Source organism: Eublepharis macularius, chromosome 9, assembly GCF_028583425.1.
Source record: "Eublepharis macularius isolate TG4126 chromosome 9, MPM_Emac_v1.0, whole genome shotgun sequence".
Lineage (NCBI taxonomy): Eukaryota > Metazoa > Chordata > Lepidosauria > Squamata > Eublepharidae > Eublepharis > Eublepharis macularius.
The window spans coordinates 95204317-95221821 of record NC_072798.1 but is presented as its reverse complement, the minus strand read 5'-3'; the positions used below and the strand labels follow the sequence as shown (position 1 = coordinate 95221821).

Here is a 17505-nt window from a genome sequence, read left to right as displayed (position 1 = left end):
GCCATGCGCTCAACACAGTGTGATAGCTTCTACCAACCCACTAAGGAAGAGTTGTGTCAGGTCTCTCTCGGAGCCTGAATGACTAATACAACCGACAGTGGTGTGAGATATGAGGGCTGAAAGCCACGCCCTGGTAGGGAGTCCTGGCCAGAGCACGGGACACATCAACATTGTGAAACTCTAGGTAGAATCCCTACTTTCGAAGTCTTTGGAGATCCAATAAGGGAGAGGAAAGTTTAGAGTAAGGAACACTAAAAAATAACACCTTTTTTCTATCTCAGGGGGAATTAAATAGTTCAATTAATGGGAAGACAGGAAACCTCCTCTGAGAAGAGAGGTAGAGCAGATCTTGGGTCTTCGGAGCTCACAAAGCAACACAGATGTGAAAAAGAATTGTAAGAAACCTGTTACTAATACAGGACCCTGAGGAGAGGTAGGGAAGGGAACTTACTTTTTATGTAACTAGCGCGCGCAGCACACATGCTCTCCTGGGCCAGCACGATGCTGTTACTGCAGGAAGTCATGACATCATATTGTCCCTCACTTCGAGGTACCACTCCAGGTCAGCACTGCACAGCTGCAGGCTGCCCAGGCACCTGAGCCTGGGCAGTTGTCCTGGGCTGTGCTGGGCAGCCGCAGGAGACCATCTGGGCACTCGGTCTGCTGGCCACTCCTGGACGGCACCGTTTGGGGAGAATGTTTTTCTCAGACAGTCTCCCAAAATACCAGACTGTCCAGGTGAAAACTGGACACCTCGCAACCCTACCTGTAAGTGGTGGACAAGGCAGCAGACCACTGAATTTTTTACTTTCTCTTGTACAGTAGAGATGGGCATGAAATGGAAAAAAATTGGCCATGCAGTTCATGGTTCGTCATGTTTCACGAACCACGAACTTTCACAAAGTTGTCCCGGTTGTTGAATCGTTTTGTTTTGGTTCATGAAAATGTCTCTTCCAGGCCAGCAAATTACCACTTTTGGGTCAGCAGAAGGTCACTTCCAGTTCAGCAGAAGGTCTGGAGGAAGTCCATCTCCTGTTGCCTAGGAAACGGATTGATCACTGTCTACAGTGATGAACTGAAAAACGAACCAAATGAACCAGCCTAAAGTTCGTGGCGGTTCGTTAGAAATGGGATCTGATGAACTGCTGGTTCACAAACCACAAACCGGCCTGGTTCGTCATGAATTTTGGTTCGTATTTCAGTTTGTGCCCATCTCTATTGAAGAGTAAATCACCAATGAGGACAGACAAATGAATTTAAAGGATTTGAAAGCAAACCTGTTCTTCCCCATACTGTTGTCTATCTGAACTGAAGAATTCTGAGTCTCTGTGAAGTCACAATTACATCCTACACACACACACAAACACAGAGTTTTATTTTTCACTAGAACAGCTATTGATGTAAAAAAACTTTTAAAAGAAATGTTTCTCCTCAACCTCAAGGATGAGGTGAGGAAAAAGCAGAGAACAGCAGTGGAGATCCTCTCTCTGCGGCAGCAAAAAGAGAACTGAGGGAATAGCGCTCCACTACCTGGTCATGTGATGATTTTGGTGGGAAAGCACCGAGGGAAAGAGAGGAGCTCCTAGTCCTCAAGAAAGCTCTGGAAATCTTTTCCGCAGCTCACCTGTGTGTTTCAGCGTGGGACTGCACAGAAGACATGAAGATGAACAGCCTCAATAACTTACTTCCTTGTCAGAGGAAGGTATCACCTCTCTGTCCCCCCCTACAATCTGCGGCCACAGTTCCATGCTCATTGAACTATCCCTATCCTTATTTTTATTGTTTTTATTCTATTCTTCCTTTACTCTTCGGAGTTAATTCTGTATTGAAATAAATTGATTGATTGATAGAAATCATTGTTCAGGAGTCATTGCCAAACTTACACTGCATTTAAGCTGCCATCTTAATAAAATAAACCTCAGCATACTTTGTCTGTAGCTTCTTAACAGATAAGAAGCACTCCCATTTTGGCAAACCAACTTGTGGCATAGCAAGGGAAGAATCCACTGACAGTCTGCACAGTTCATTAAATGTTGTTGCAATAGATCTTCCCCATCCCTGCTGTCATAGCTGGTTTGTCTCAACAAAGCCAATGAATCAGTCTAGCAAATAAGTTCACAAATGCTACTTGCACACACAAAGTTTCAGTAGCTTGCCTTCTGATATGTATTCATTTAACAGCCATACAGGGAGGGGGGCGGGGAGAATTATCTGATCTCAGATCTTTGAAAAGTCACTAAGTAAAAATTCAGCTGCTCTGAGGTCATACAATTTAAAAAGAAGAAGAAGAAAACATAATGGTGAGAAGAAACCTTGGGGATTTAAACTATTTTGTTTGACGTAACCTCAAAAAATAATGGCCAAGGTCACAGAGGAGTCTTCCATTGCCTCACGAATTCTAACTGAGCAAAGGCAAAACAGAAATCCTTTTGGTCTAAAAATAGCACATTTTTTTCAATAAAACTATGCAAGCTTTTGCAGTTGAGCATCAGTGTCTCCTGCCATCTCTTTTCCATTTGAACCAGGCCTTTACCAAAATTCAGGACAGACTTTCTTTTGCTGTCAGGACTCAGTAGGAGCGACAGATGTCTTTGAGGATTCACAAAGAGACTTTTTTTTTTTAATTCACAGGTAGCCATAACCAGTCTTGCACAGCTCTCAAACTCCATACAAAACTGTTTCCAAACTGTTTTCTCAGGATTACTGTAGCTAGCAAACTACTAGAGCTCATTCCATCCTTCCACCTATGACTCAGTATCAGGGCAAGGAAAAGGTAAAACAGGAGGAGGTAGGAGCATCTTCTGAAGACAAAGACCACATTCACAGAGCACAAGCAACCCATGGATTCGGAATTGTCATCTTAACTAAGAGCTAAACTACACGAGATGCCCAACACGTGTCGTGTTCCCGCAAGTTTACCTGGGAAGTGTAGTCGGGCCGGCGGCAGCAGCAGGACCAGAAGGACGGGAGGGAAAGAGTCCGTGAGGGGAGCCTAAAGATGACAGGTGGCTAGCGGCGGCAGGAGGAGCTGCTGCTAGACCCAACCAGCAAGGGTCAAGTAGCAGCTGCAGTGGTGGCAGCCGCCTCAGCAGCTCCTTCTGCTGCTGGTGGCTGCCTGTCAGCTTTCCTGCTTTATATCACTTTATTATATATCTGCAATACAAACACACCCTGCTACGATTTTTACATATTACAGTGAGTTGAGAGGACCATAAACAACTGCTTATCATAGTATCGTATTACTCAGAGTTTACTGAAGCAGTGCATTAACCATCACCTGAAGAATACATGCGGCTGCCTTATATAGTCAGACCATTTGTTTATCAAGATCAGTTCTGTCTATGCTGATTGCGACAGCGGCTCTCCAGGGTCTTTCGATTCATGTCTGAATTAAGTGGAAACATACCTGATTAAAACAAGCCTGTCCTTCTCAGAGGGATGGTCATCAAGCCATCGGGAATAACGGGCAACGGTCCATTCAGCTCTCTTCCAGGCACCGAAAGAAAATCGATTAGATATTGTTAACCAAAGCTAAATGTCCATACAAAACACATTTCCTGTCATTTTCAAGCGTGAAACAAAAGTTAATGCTAGGCAGGGCTTCTTTTCAGCGGGAACGCGGTGGAACAGTGTTCCGAAACCTCTTGAAAATGGTCACATGGTTGGTGGCCCCGCCCCCTGATCTCCAGACAGAGGGGAGTTTAGATTGCCCTCTGCGCAGTGGCACAGTGAAAACTGTGTGCTCTTTTTTATTTATTTATTATGGGGCTTCTATCCCGCCCTCCCGGTGAGCGGGCTCAGGGCAGGTTACAGCAGTAAAACATATAATTTACATTAAAATTCACAATATAAATGCAGAATTTCCCTAAAACACCACCCCCAGACAGCGTCCTTACAACCCACCCCTGCCAATCACACACGGAGGGGTGGGAGAAGGAGGGGTGCTGTACCTTTGCATATGTCCTCTTCTGTTCACAAAAGATACTTTACTGTAACTTGAATGTCAGCACAAACATTACTAGTTATGGCAATTAAGGAGAAATGGTTTTCCTACTATTGATTCAGGTTTTATTTTAAAGAAGACTGCCTAAGTTGGTTACCTGGAATGGGGATTTTAATTCAGGTGGTGCTCTTGTAAATAAGAACTGAAGGATAGTACTGAATGGAATGATATCTCCCAGTGCTGGGCTGTTAGCAATATGTTCACTTGTCTGGAAGAGTAGTGGTCTGAGAGGGGAGAAAAAGTACAAGTTACACACTCAAGAGGAATTGATATTCCACCCGACATATCAGTTACTAGCAAAATGCCAATCCCAATAGATGGGTGGGTCTGTCCTGTATCAGTTCTCTGGGGATACGTCACACGGAAGGGGGGGAGGACCTACGTGGTCCTCACCACAGTGAAGCCCTAGATGAGTTCTCTTTATTGGAGAGAGCAGGCTGTGCCTCCCCTGCAACAGTGTTGGCTATCATGGCTTTTTCTGAACTTCACTGAAGTCACCAAGAATCAGGCTACCTACAGAGCTTTAACTTGAGTGCCATTTCTTGCAGTGCAATCAGAAAGCAGAGTTGCTGTAGTTTAAGCCCACTGAAGTCAATGGGCTTAAACGGCTCAACCCCGGATGGGATTGCAACTGTTGGTCATGTTATAGTGAGACAAAGAGACAAAACCCAGAAACCAGTTAGCGTGTTGTTTATGGTGCGCTGCAAATGCCGTCCGGAAAACAAAATCTATTCCTTTGCGCCGTCATCTGCTGCTTTGCTTCAGAACGTCACACTCCTCTATCACTGGATTTGGTAGGTGATAGTTTGTAGCAACAGGTTATTATTTTAATTAAACAATCCTCCAACAGCACATTTGCTCACTGTTTTTAGAAAAAATCCTATTGTGACTACACACAGTTTATTATCATAAGAACTGAGATCAAAAACAGAAGCCAAAAGGTACGATGTAGCTTACATTTAAATGACAAAATTCTCCAAGTTTCACTCTGCATAAAATGCTGAAGAAAAACAAAAACTCTCTCTCTCTCTCTCTCTCTCTCTCTCTCTCTCTCTCTCTCTCTAATTTGTTGGTAATTTACATGTGATACTGGCAGGTTTTAATTAAAATCCAGAACAAAAAGAGAAGGCGTCGCCTTAGTTTAATGGGGAAAAAAATAATTCATGTTGCCCAGCTGTTAGAAATATTCTGAATGACGTTACCTGAATGATCTCAGGAGCCGGTAAGGTTTTCCCAGATCGGAGACCCGCCGGCAAAGGGGAGCTACAGCCAATTCCATCTGAAACAGGAAGCAAAACTGGGAGTCAATCAGGAATCCAATGACTTGGGTTGAACTAGACACTAAACTGTTGGGCTGCAGATCTTCAGTGGGTGAATTTCACAAAAAAGTGGATTTCTGGCTGTAAGAATTGAGTGCATTTCCAGTGTCAAAAGGGCAAGCAGGAGAGCCTCAGAACGTACATCTCCTGTCAGCTGAGAAAGGCTGACCCAGGGACAACATATTACTGGATCAGAGGTCAATATTCCCTTTAGCAACCTATGCTGACAAGAGAGAGGGGTGGCAGGCAGTGAATGCCATTTGCCCACAGGGAGCTGTGCACCCATTGTCTTTTGCCAATTTCTTCCTACCTTTGATTGTTTCATAATGGGATGGTGTTCAGAAAGCGCTGGCTTTACTGGGGGGGGGGCTATTATAAACCTGAACCTGGCCATTATTTGTGCGATGTCTCACATAACCCCCCCCCCACTCATGCATACCAAAAAAAGATCAAGGCACCATGCATCTCAGCAGACTGCATTGTAGAAGCCTGCTAAAGCCTGCTGTGTCTATTTAGCCCAGCATCAAAGCTGTGCATCAGAAAATGGACAACGGAGACTTCTGACAGATGCTGAGGATACTGCAAATGTACTGTAGATGGCTATATCAGAGCAGGGTTGCTAGAGCAGTCAATTAAATGCCCACTGTAGAACATTCTAAAGAGGTACACAAATCGGGAAAAGTAATTTTGAACTGCTGCTGCACAGCGGTAGACCGGGGGGGGGGCAGTTATAGAAGGTTAGGTAATTTTGTGATACTTCCCCCAAAGGTTAGTGTTATCAATTAATTATAAGCTACAGATGTGACAAAGGTATAATTTCTTATCCTAAGCATGGGATTATAACGGGAGAAATTTCTGTTTTTTTTTAAAAATTACATTATTTTCAAGAGAACAATTTTACAGAGCTGGAATAACTCAACAGAACCCCTCCCCCCAGTTCAAATGTTAGACAGCCTTGAACTCTTGGACATGCAGTGTTCTGATTTCATTTTCCCAGGCAGCGGTGAGGGCAGGGCCATATTAACCCATGATCGGACCCCTAGGCTTTCTGATATTTCGGGCCCCCTCCAGCACTTCAATCTTTCACCTCACTACGTACCTGACTCTGGTACGGTAGGTACTAGACCGCAGTACGTAGCCCTATATCCATTTTGAGGGTCTCCTGAAGAATTCTGTTCACAATTTTAAAATTATTTTTATTGCGCGAGTAGAACTCTTCAGGAAAGCACATTTTGGGAGTATAATTGTTCAATACTGTAATATTTTGAAGTGAATAAAATTTTTATTATTTATTAAATATATATATACCTTATAGATAATTGTTTTAATAAGAGACAATTTGTTTCACTTCAATAAGAAAGCAGTTAATTATCTTATTGAGGTTATATAATAAGAGAATCAATTAATTGTAATTTATGCCAGGGTGTGCTTCAGCAAAAAAATTCGATGGGCCCCTAGTCCCTGCGGGGCCCCTAGGCTTCGGCCTAGTTAGCATTATAAACGATATGGCCCTGGGTGAGGGGAGGCAGTGATTCAGCAGATATGGGCTTGATTAGGGATACTGTTCAACCAGAACAGGTTGGAAGTCTTCCTGCCAAACAGGATGATCCCAACTCGTGTTTTCATGCGCAACAATCATACTTTTTGTCAATCTCTGAACTATGCCACTGGCTTTGGGAGGGATTTCTGATTCTGTATAAGCACAGCTCCTGTTTGCATGGCCTGCTGTATTCTCTGGACTGAGCTCACTTCCTACTAGGCAGGAACAAATGTGTTGATTATTTATGCTGTAAGACAGAGAGGGAGAAGCTTGGCATCAGGATACATTTCTACCTCTTTTCTGTATGCAGAATATGAAGAAGAATAGATTTTGCCCTACCCCAGTGAGAGGCAGCCCATCTGTCGTGCAAACTAGGAGAACAGATGCAATGGCTTACAGTTCTCCCCTTAGGATAGTAAAGAACAAACACACGTTCAGGACATGCAAGAAGGATCAGTGATGATGAGGGATCAGATCATCTTTCTGTCATGGATGGCGGTATCCATAAGCTGCCCTGAGTGGGAGGTCAAAAGTAGACATGGGCACGAATCGAAATACGAATCAGATTTCATGACGAATCGGGCCATTTTGTGTATCATGAAAACGCATTTTGTGGAGCTATTTTTTTCACGAAATCCACAACTTTGGGGGCCAATTTGTTCAATTCATGAATGATTCATGATGCTGGACAGGCTGGCGCCGATCCTTCGATTCCCTAGGTAACATAGGCCCGGAATGTCTGCAGACCTTTTGTTGCCGTGGAAACCCCAATCTTAGCCCACATGATAGACAGCTCTCCCTGCCCATCTGAGATCTCCTGTTCTATGAGAGCAACAAGCAGGGGGGAGATGGGTCTTCTGTAGCTATGGGTACAGGATAACAATCTTATCCTTCTAAACCCTGTTAGGTAGGTCTGTCTGCCAACCAGTGAGATCCTGTTCTGCTCTATGTGAGCATTTCTTATATAAGGCACAGCTTTGTGCCTCCTGTTTTCAGTTCCAGTAGACAGTGGGAGAGGGAGGAGCTGTTGCTGGGATTTGGAGTGAGAGAGAGAGTGGATTTGGGAGCTGTTAGCTGGATTTGCTGCTGCTTCAAAAGAGACTGAAAAGACTCTCATTTTCTGCTCTTGTCCTTGCTGGGAAGATTGTTGAGTGAGGGTGCCTTTGAAGTCTCCTTGCGAGTTTGGCATCTCTGGGTATGAACGGGGCCGTTGTAAGGCCCCAGGATCTGACAAATCACAAACCTAATGAATCGTTTCGTGAAATGGGACAATTTCATGAAAGTTCGTGGTTCGTGGAACTCGACAAACCACGAAACTCAGGGTTCATTTTTTCCCATTTCCTGCCCATCTCTAGTCAAGAACAAAACACTCAAAACTGGGAGTGAGTCCTCAGTTCCAGGATAATGAGTTGCCACCAGCCTCTCTTGACTAAACCTTCAGCTGTGGCACACAGGAGAGCCTTTGCAGCCCTACCAGATTCTAAACAAGAAGTCATCCCTGCAGACTGAATTCCACGAAACAACTATTTGGGTAGCTGTGGCAAAAATGGGCCAAAGTACTGAATTCAGACTGAAGCCTGCAAATTCCTAAAGAACACACACAGTTATATTCCAAAGAGTTCATTAATACAAGTGCAAAAAAAGTACAGACACAGAATTTGTGCAGAGAGGAAAACAACAAAACTAGCTAGTTTACCCTAGCACACTTAAATAGACTTTCAGTCTCCCAGCCCGAGGCTTCCTTTCAGGCTAAACCAAAAGAGTCCAAACAGAGTTCCAAAGGTCTCAAAATCCAGAGACAGAAATTCTGGGCTGGCATCCATTCAGCTGCACAGATTCAGAGCACAAAAGCAAGTAGCAGAAAATCCTTCAGTAACCACACAGAGTCCAAAAGCAATAAGGGTCTGGGGAGGGGCGGGGGAGATGACTTTACAGGCTTCTGCCAGAGCCAAAGTCTGAACTGAACCAAGAAACAGACCGGGACAAGTCAGTTACTTGATACTTCCTTGGCAGGCCTCCATATCTTTATGTATCATAAGAAAGGACAAATTAATATATTTCTTATGTAGATTAGAACTAGTGCCTGGGTTTACAAGTCCCCTCTCGCCAAGCCACATGATCCGACCATGCTGTCAGGTCCCTGCGTAACACAATCAGAAAAGCAGGAGACCTTCTGCATGAAGAGCAGATGCTACCTTCTTCTGTGAACTGTAAATGTGGTTTTCAGCCTTTATATGTTCTTACCTCTAAGAAACATGTGCTAAGGTAGCATAGGATGCAGTAGCTTGCAGTGTGCACACTGCCTGTTTTAAGTATATTGGATATATTTGCAATTTTGTTTCTCAAATATTACAGTGTTTTACACTTCTAAATTCCATAAATATGCCAAACAGGACAATTTTATACACTGAGTTCTGAGTTATGCATCTGATGCTGTTAAATCAGTAAAATCAGTTCAGGTTTGATAAGAAAGAACCGCATATATTTAAATTTCTCCCCAAATTCCATTTTTCAAAACAACAAAAATAGCTTCAAAATTTCCAAAAATTTTCCATCTCTGTTTCTACCTATAATTTAATTTCTCCAAACAGAAATGTATTTTCTACCAGTCAACCTAGGTCAAAGAGTAAAGACATGGGATTTTTAGTCCACCTAATAATCAACCTAATTATTATCTTTTCTAGATAAACGTGTCTTACTATTTTTCTCAGCGAAGCTCAAAAATCTTGTTTTAATATCCATTTTTTTGCTGCTAGGCCCTGAAAAATCAGCTTTTCTTCTACAGTTTCTGACTCCATCATGTTCACATTTCATGCGCTTAATCACAGAGCAACACTGCATTTAAAGGCCAAGATATGACTTCCAACAATGTCTCTTTGAATGCAACCTAAAATATTCTACATTACTGTAACCTTCGTGCACTTGCTTTTGTTATGCAGCAAAAAAGCTCTTCGTGTCGAGTAGAAGGTATATCAGTTCCCAGACGAGGCCTTTCCTTTTGTATAATGTCAGGAAAATGTCATTTCGGAATACTTCCCTGACCCCAACAAATTCTTTCCAGGCTATCCTCAAATATTCAAAAGCGGAGCCATGTGCATGGCACAAGTGACTATTTCCTTTATAAAAAAGTACCTTTAGTGAGATGTGATGGATTGAAAACAGATTTCTAATAACTGCCTCACTGATCAACACTCGTGCTGTGAGTGACACCAATGCTGCAAAGTGAGCACCGAATGTTAGCCGATTATACAACTGCACACAAGGCAGATGGGAATACCATGAGAGAAACTAGCATGGGATTGCAAATATTCTTCAAGCTAAACTCTGAGATGTGTGAAAAGCAAGCATGCTAGTGATGCTAAACAGGTGCTCAACCTGGCACACAACAGGTCTAGTAACACTGATGAAATCTGTAGTTTCTTGCTATGGAATAAAAATTTGCCTAGCTCATTAACATATTTGCATTAGGCATATTCATTTCATTTTTTTTTGCTCCCCGTAAGTTAAAAAGAAGAGCCCCGTGGCGCAGAGTGGTAAGCTGCAGTACTGCAGCCCAAGCTCTGCTCACGACCTGAGTTCGATCCCGGTGGAAGCTGGGTTCAGGTAGCCGGCTCAAGGTTGACTCAGCCGTCCATCCTTCCAAGGTCGGTAAAATGAGTACCCAGTTTCCTGGGGGTAAAGAGTAGATGACTGGGGAAGGCAATGGCAAACCACCCCATTAAAAAGTCTGCCAAGAAAATATCGTGATGCGACATGCCCCCATGGGTCAGTAATGACTCAGTGCTTGCACAGGGGACTACCTTTACCTTTTAAGTTAAAAAGAGCAAGAAAATAGAAAGAAGGGAGGATGGCGCTAACAGGGAATTCATAAAAAGCACAAAGTGGCACATGCCATTTGTGATCTGGTTGAAAACTTCCCCAAGCACTGTTAATCAAGCAGAGAGATGGCATAGCTTCTTATTTTCTTGAGGCTCTGGAGCCTAGCTAGTTCCCTGTAACAATTTTTTTAAAAAAATCACCGTTAGGTGATATTCACTTAACTCTGGATGAGCTGCAATTAGTGGCCATAACTAAGACAAAAAACCCCACACCATTAAAACACCACATTCTGCATGTGTCCAGTATCTTAGTTTGTAATGTGAGACAATTTAGAATTCTGATTAAAAAGAAAGCTGTGTAAACAGTATCTTAATAATGATTCTTCAAGACAGGAGGAATCCAACATTGCTAAAGATCAAGTGCAAAATCTGTTTTTATCTTATGATGCATCGAACAATGTAAGTTTTGCACAAAGGTACTGAAAATGCTGATCATCTAGTGGCATAAAATAAATAAATTTCATGTGTGTATGTGTATAAACATTCTGCAACATTCCATACACACACACACACACACATTCTGCAAACCAGGGGTCATTTCGTAGAAAAAGAGTGGGAAGAACTCATTAGCATAATTCATTAGCATAACTCATTAGCATATGCCACACCCCTTGCCATCACCAGAAGTGGTTCATTAGCGTAACTGATTTGCATATGCTGGACCCCCTGACATCACCTATCATGGCTGTTTTGGATCCAATCCTGGCCATGCAGGGCCGAAATTGGGCCCAAAATGGCAAAAAGGGGCTGAAAATGGCTGAAAAGGGGCCCAAAATGGTCAGGATCGGGCCGCTGTTGAGTGGGAGAGTCATCCAACACCCGTCAGAGGCCCAATCTGGGCCGTTTCGGCCCCAATCCAGGCTGAAACGAGCCCAAAATGGCTGAGAGTCAGATGGGCAGGGCCACCTAACATGAGCCCTGCTGCAAACACAGACAGAGGTTCCTGCGCTGCTGTTAGAAGTTGGGGACAGCCTCTCCCCTCTCCCTCCATCATAATCTGCATAAAATATGTGACTCTGTTTCTTATGTGGCTTGGCTTGGTCTGTGGTGGAATCCTGGCCTTTGGGATGAAGTTAACATTATGTCCTAAGTTTTTATCATGAGTCACAAAATATTATGTTAACAGGGACATGTTAAGTCCCCTGTTTTGGAAATGTAAAAATATCAGTTTTCCCCATTTTTCCCCTAGCTAAAAGGATTTTATCCTTCAACTGATTTTTTAAGGATCCACCACACTGGAAAGTACCTGGGCAAATTCAGTACCACATGTATACAAAAACACAGATGCAGGTTCCTGGCTGCTACTGGAAGCGCCTTTCTCCCCACAAATCTACAAGCAGAACTCCTACAGCCTGTTTTTTCTTCCCACTTGTGTGTTCTGTGCTGGAATACTATCATCTGAGTAAAGCACCACATTCCAAGTTCAGACTTTTCAGACTTATCTACTGATCCAGAATCAGGGCTTTTTTTCTGGGAAAAGAGGTGGTAGAACTCAGTGGGTTGCCCTCAGAGAAAATGGTCACATGGCTGGTGGCCCCGCCCCTGATCTCCAGACAGAGGGGAGTTGAGATCAGCAGCGCGGAGGGCAATCTCAACTCCCCTCTGTCTGGAGATCAGGGGGCGGGGCCACCAGCCATGTGACTATCTTCAAGAGGTTCCGGAACTCCGTTCCACCATGTTCCAGCTGGAAAAAAGCCCTGTCCAGAATGTTTTGGGCTCTACATGTACCAAAATTGCAGCCTGATTTCTAAATGTTTTGGAAATGCCCTTAAACTGCACCCCATTTTATGGTAAGGCATATATCTGCCCCTTTCTCTTTTATATTTTTCTAATCAACATATTTTTGACTACATAGATGCTAAATTGCAGCTTTTTAAGGTGATCTGGGTGTACCATCATTATTTGGTATATTTTGTATCCCTTGTGAAGTGAGCAAACATTTGAGAGGTGAGCAAACATTTCATTTCAGATCATTCTAGTACATAAGTTGTTTTATATTACAGGCGCATCAAATGTCAGGACTAATTGTGAAGAGGTCTAAGAATTCCAATACTCCTATGAGGGCGTCAGGAAGAATATATAATAATAACACTTTGTAAACTGCTCTGAGTGGGCATTAAGTTGTCCTGAAGGGCGGTATATAATTCGAATATTATTATTGTTATTATTATTGTTATACCTATTTTCCTCCCCTGCTTAGAAACAGGCAGCCAGAGGTGAAGATGTCAAGACGGGAGCAGCAGCTCAAAGACAATGGAGACAAAACCAAGAGGACTGAATACCAGATACTAGTTTTCTTTTAAAAAGAAAAGTTCCACATTGAGCAGAAAAAGTTGTAATACTGATACAGAGAAGATCCAGGAGGCAGAAACAAAACAAAACCAAAAACAATTTGATCGGTTTCATGTCAGTCGGCAGTAGAACTGCAGGATTTGAGTCCAGTGACACCACAGAGACCGACAAGATTTTTAGTGTCTAAGCTTTTGAGAGTCAGAGCTCCCTTCTTCAGATACTGAAGTTCTGAAAAAAAAACACAGCTTTGACTCTTGAAAGCTTATACACTAAAAATCTTGTTGGTCTCTAAGGTGCCACTGGACTCAAATCCAACAAGATAATCGGAAAAGAAAGAACTCAGAACTAGACATTCTGCAGGCTTCGTTAAAACTCCTCTCCCAAGACAGCACCATCACAGAGATTAGAGACCCTTTTCTCATTCTAGCAAGCAGTCAATAGCTACAGCACACACGGTGGGAGACAGCATACAAATCCCTTTACACAGAGATAAGAGGGGGCTCCTACCTTTTTAGATATAAGGACAACTTGAATTTTTTTTAAAGGATTCGGTTTGTCACTAAAGCACTTAGAACGCTCCTCTTTCCTGTAACATGCTAAAAATTTTTACCAGCAACAGCCACTTAGGACCATGTCACAGCCATGTCACATATTCAGACAATTTCACAGCCAGAGGTCTGAAGAACTGAGCTGTGGCAGTTCTATTGTGCCCTGGCCACAAATGCTGGCATAAACGGATAACTCTTGGCACGTAGTTCTGTGAATCCAGATCACACCAGAGTCATTAAAGTCTCTTGTTACTAAAATAGTAAAGAGTCCAGTAGCACCTTTAAGACGAACCAACTTTATTGTAGCATAAGCTTTCGAGAGCTGCGGCTCCCTTTACAATTTTGCAACTACAGACTAACACGACTAACTCCTCTGGATCTATGATCATGTTACTAAGTCATCATCACCGCCATGTGTCTACCCTGCGGACTTCTAACCAGTACAGCAAGTTTCTATGCGTGAAACTTAATTCCCAGGAATGAGTGGAGCCTGATTCAGATCACAAACATGGGGAGTGGGGAGAGGGGCTTTAGCCTGCCCCCTCCTTGCCACATATTCCCAACCTGAAATGGCTCTATGTGTGTGTGTGTGTTATGTGCCATCAAATTGCATCCAATCTATGGCGACCCTATGAATGAAAGACCTCCAAAACATCCTATCATTAACAGACTTGCTCAGATCCTGCCAACTGGAGGATGTGGCTTCTTGTCTTGAGTCAAGCCATCTCGTTTTAGGTCTTCCTCTTTTCCTACTGCCTTCCACTTTTCCTAGCATTATTGACTTTTCCAGAGAATCTTGTGTTCTCATTAATGTGGCCAAAGTACAATAGCCTCAGTTTTGTTATTTTAGCTTTCAGGGAGAAATCAGGTTTGATCTGATCTAGTACCCACTTATTTGTCTTTTTAGCTGTCTATGGTATCCACAAAACTCTCCTCCAGCACCACATTTCAAATGAATCAGTTTTCTTCCTGGCTGCTTTCTTCACCACCCAACTTTCACATCCAATGGGGAATACCACAGTTTGGATTATCTTGATTTTGGTTCCCAGAGACATCTTTAAGGATCTTTTCTCGCTCCCTCGCAGCTGCTCCTCCGAGTTTCAGTCTTCTTCTGATTTGATTTCTTCACTGCAGTCTCCCTTTTGGTTAATGATTGAGCCAAGGAATAGAAAATCTTGAACAATTTCAATTTCCTCATCGTCAATTTTAAAATTGTAGCTCCCGGGAGCTCCTACTTCCCCCATGGGGAAATTTACATGTAGCCTCCAATGAGGAAATAGTGGCTCCCCAGGACATTTTCAGGTTGAGAAAACGGTGCGGGAAGGGAAGGCTTAAGGTCTCTTTCCCTGTGGTTCTGATCTGCCTCTGTGAATCCAAGCATAACATTCCCAGAACACATCCAGTCAAAATGCGTGAATTTGCTCTAAAGCTTACGGTTGTCATAACAAAAATTGTAAAGAGAGTATCTTTTTAAACAAGTAATAGCTGAAGCCTCTTTCTCCTATCAAACTTCAACAATGGCAGCTGAAACACTTCACCAAATGCAGTTCATTCAGCTAATATATTATGGCCAAGATACTTGGTTCTGCTTTTTTCATTTGCAGGATATGGATAATTTCTAGGTGGAAGACAGCCAAAGTGGTGGAGAGGTTAATGTACTGGAATTCTCACTAAGCCATGATGTGTTTTAATTGTTGTTTTAATGTTTTAATATGTGTATTTCAGCATGGTTCTAACCTGTTTTAATGGCGTTTGGTTTTAAAAATGGTTTTTAAGGCTTTTATTATGTATGTTTTGAATCCGTGAGCCATCTTGGTGGCCTTGGTGAGGACAGAAAGGCAGGGTATAAATTTTGCAAATAAATAAACAAACAAGTAACAAAATGAAGGTGACCCTGGGCCAATCACTCACTCTCTCAGTCTAACCTACCATACAGGAATGTTGGGAGAATAAAATGGAGGAAGGAAGAAGAAGCGTATATGTTGCCCTGAGGTCCTGAAGGAAGGGTGGGATAAATATGTAACAGAAGGACAGAGGAAGAGAGTACGGATTAGTGCACCTGTGTGTTGGATGTGAGTGTGCGGGCATGCACATTCTCACTACAAGGTGTGGTCAAGTAGACATTAAGGCCCTTCGTTCTTCGCCTACCTGTGCAAAGTCAGCTGCGAGCCGCATTTTCCCACCTTCACCCAGAGACCTTAACAGGCTGGCATTGCGAATAAAAAGTTCAATCGCTCTCTGCGCAATGGCTTCGGTGCTCTCATAGACAAAGTCATAGCATTCGAAGTGTCGGAAGTAGTCGTTCATAACTCTGGCTATAAAGCCCTGCAGCTCTTTCATGTAAAGTGAACAAGGAATGTCAGGTTTTCCTGAAGTGGGCAGTGACCTACCAGGAGAAAAAGAGAAAAGAGTTAATTTCTTGAATATAACTAATATAAACTGTGTGTGTGTGTTTCCTTTATCCTGAGAAAGATGGTTGCAACAGCAGCGTGAGTTGGTGGAGAGTGCCGTCGAGTTGTAGCTGACTGACAGTGACTCCTGCTGGAGTTTTCAAGACAAAGAGACTAACGGCAGCGGTTTGCCATTGTGTTCCTCCGAACAGTGACCCAGGTCTTCACTGGAAAAGTCGGAAAAAGTCTGGGGCGGAAAAGTCTGCTTGGGAAAACGCAGCACTCATGAGGGCAACAAACAAAGACCTAAAGCTGTTGGAGAACCAACTGATCGGGTTGCAAGTGGATCATGCTCAGACAATATTGCGTCTCCAGAATGTGAAGGACGAGGAAAATGGGAATTTAAAGGATCTGGTGTCGGAACTTTTGGCGATACCCGCAAAGGCAACTAAAGAAGAGTTAAAAAGCGCCATTTTGGAAGTCCATCGGGCTTCTTCAAAATATGCAACGAAGCGTCAGCTGCCTCCCGAGATTATTATTGATTTTTCATCTACGAAGATCCGGGACACCATCCTATATAATTCATACAATGCGGACTTGGACTTTCTGGACAATAAGGTCAAGATATTGAAGGACGTTCCATTTTTAGCTCAGAAAAGAAGATTTAAATATAGAAGGTTTGCAGCTCTTCTGAAGAAACGTGAAATAAAGTACAAATGGTTATTTCCGGAAGGTATTTGGTTTAGCTACAAAGATCAAGCTCACAAGATAACATCAGAAGATCAGCTAAGGGACTTTGTGTGTAAACACCAAGATTTTCAGCAAGGATTTCAAGCCTGAAGGGGGAGGGGAGGAGGGAACGAGCACAGTGACTGTAGCTGTTCAGAGAGAATTGCGACCGAGACCCAGAGGGGGGAAGAAGACCTAATCCTGATTGTAGTTTGTATTTTATAAGATCTACCAATCTAACAGCATTTTACAAAGTTCTAATGTTAAATAATTGCAGTATGAAGATTACTTGTAGATGTAGTGTTTGTGTTGTTACGTGTTGTTTCTTCCCCTTCTCCCTGTTCCCACTTTTTCCCTTTTGTAATACTAGTAATTAAAAAATAAAAAAAAATTCAAAAAAAAATTACAAAATTGAGTATTGCTCCAAACGTAATCCAAATCAATAAAGAACCAGTATATAGTGTTTTTGTTTTTAATTACATTTTGTATTAATTATTAATTGATTAAACTACTGATTAATTTGATTATTTGATTAAACTTGTATACTGGTTCCTCATCGATTTGTCCTATGTTTGGAGCGATAGGCAATTTTGGCTTTTTGTCTCAATCTTTTCAGATATCCTTTTGTTGGGTTGTGTTCCCCCCCCCTTTCTCTCTTTTTTTTGCTGTCAATCAACACTGCATCAAGCCTCCATTTCCACATTTGATTTGATGGGGGAGGGGCAGAGGTGGATCCTGCACACCTGCGGGAGGACCTTTCCTCTGGACTAAGTGCCTTTCCACTGGAAGAATGCATCTCTGCTAAT

The 17505-nt window shown here is 42.7% G+C and overlaps 1 protein-coding gene across 1 annotated transcript in view; it reads right to left on the bottom strand.

The window, feature by feature from the left end:
- COG5 (component of oligomeric golgi complex 5) overlaps positions 1 to 17505 on the bottom strand; it is a 261645-nt gene that overhangs the window by 21416 nt on the left and 222724 nt on the right. The window contains exons 18-21 of the mRNA XM_054987831.1: positions 15729 to 15966; positions 5206 to 5282; positions 4101 to 4227; positions 3407 to 3486 (exon numbers count right to left, since the gene is read on the bottom strand). Coding sequence (XP_054843806.1) covers positions 3407 to 3486; positions 4101 to 4227; positions 5206 to 5282; positions 15729 to 15966 — 522 coding nt within the window. The remainder of the gene's footprint in view (positions 1 to 3406; positions 3487 to 4100; positions 4228 to 5205; positions 5283 to 15728; positions 15967 to 17505) is intronic.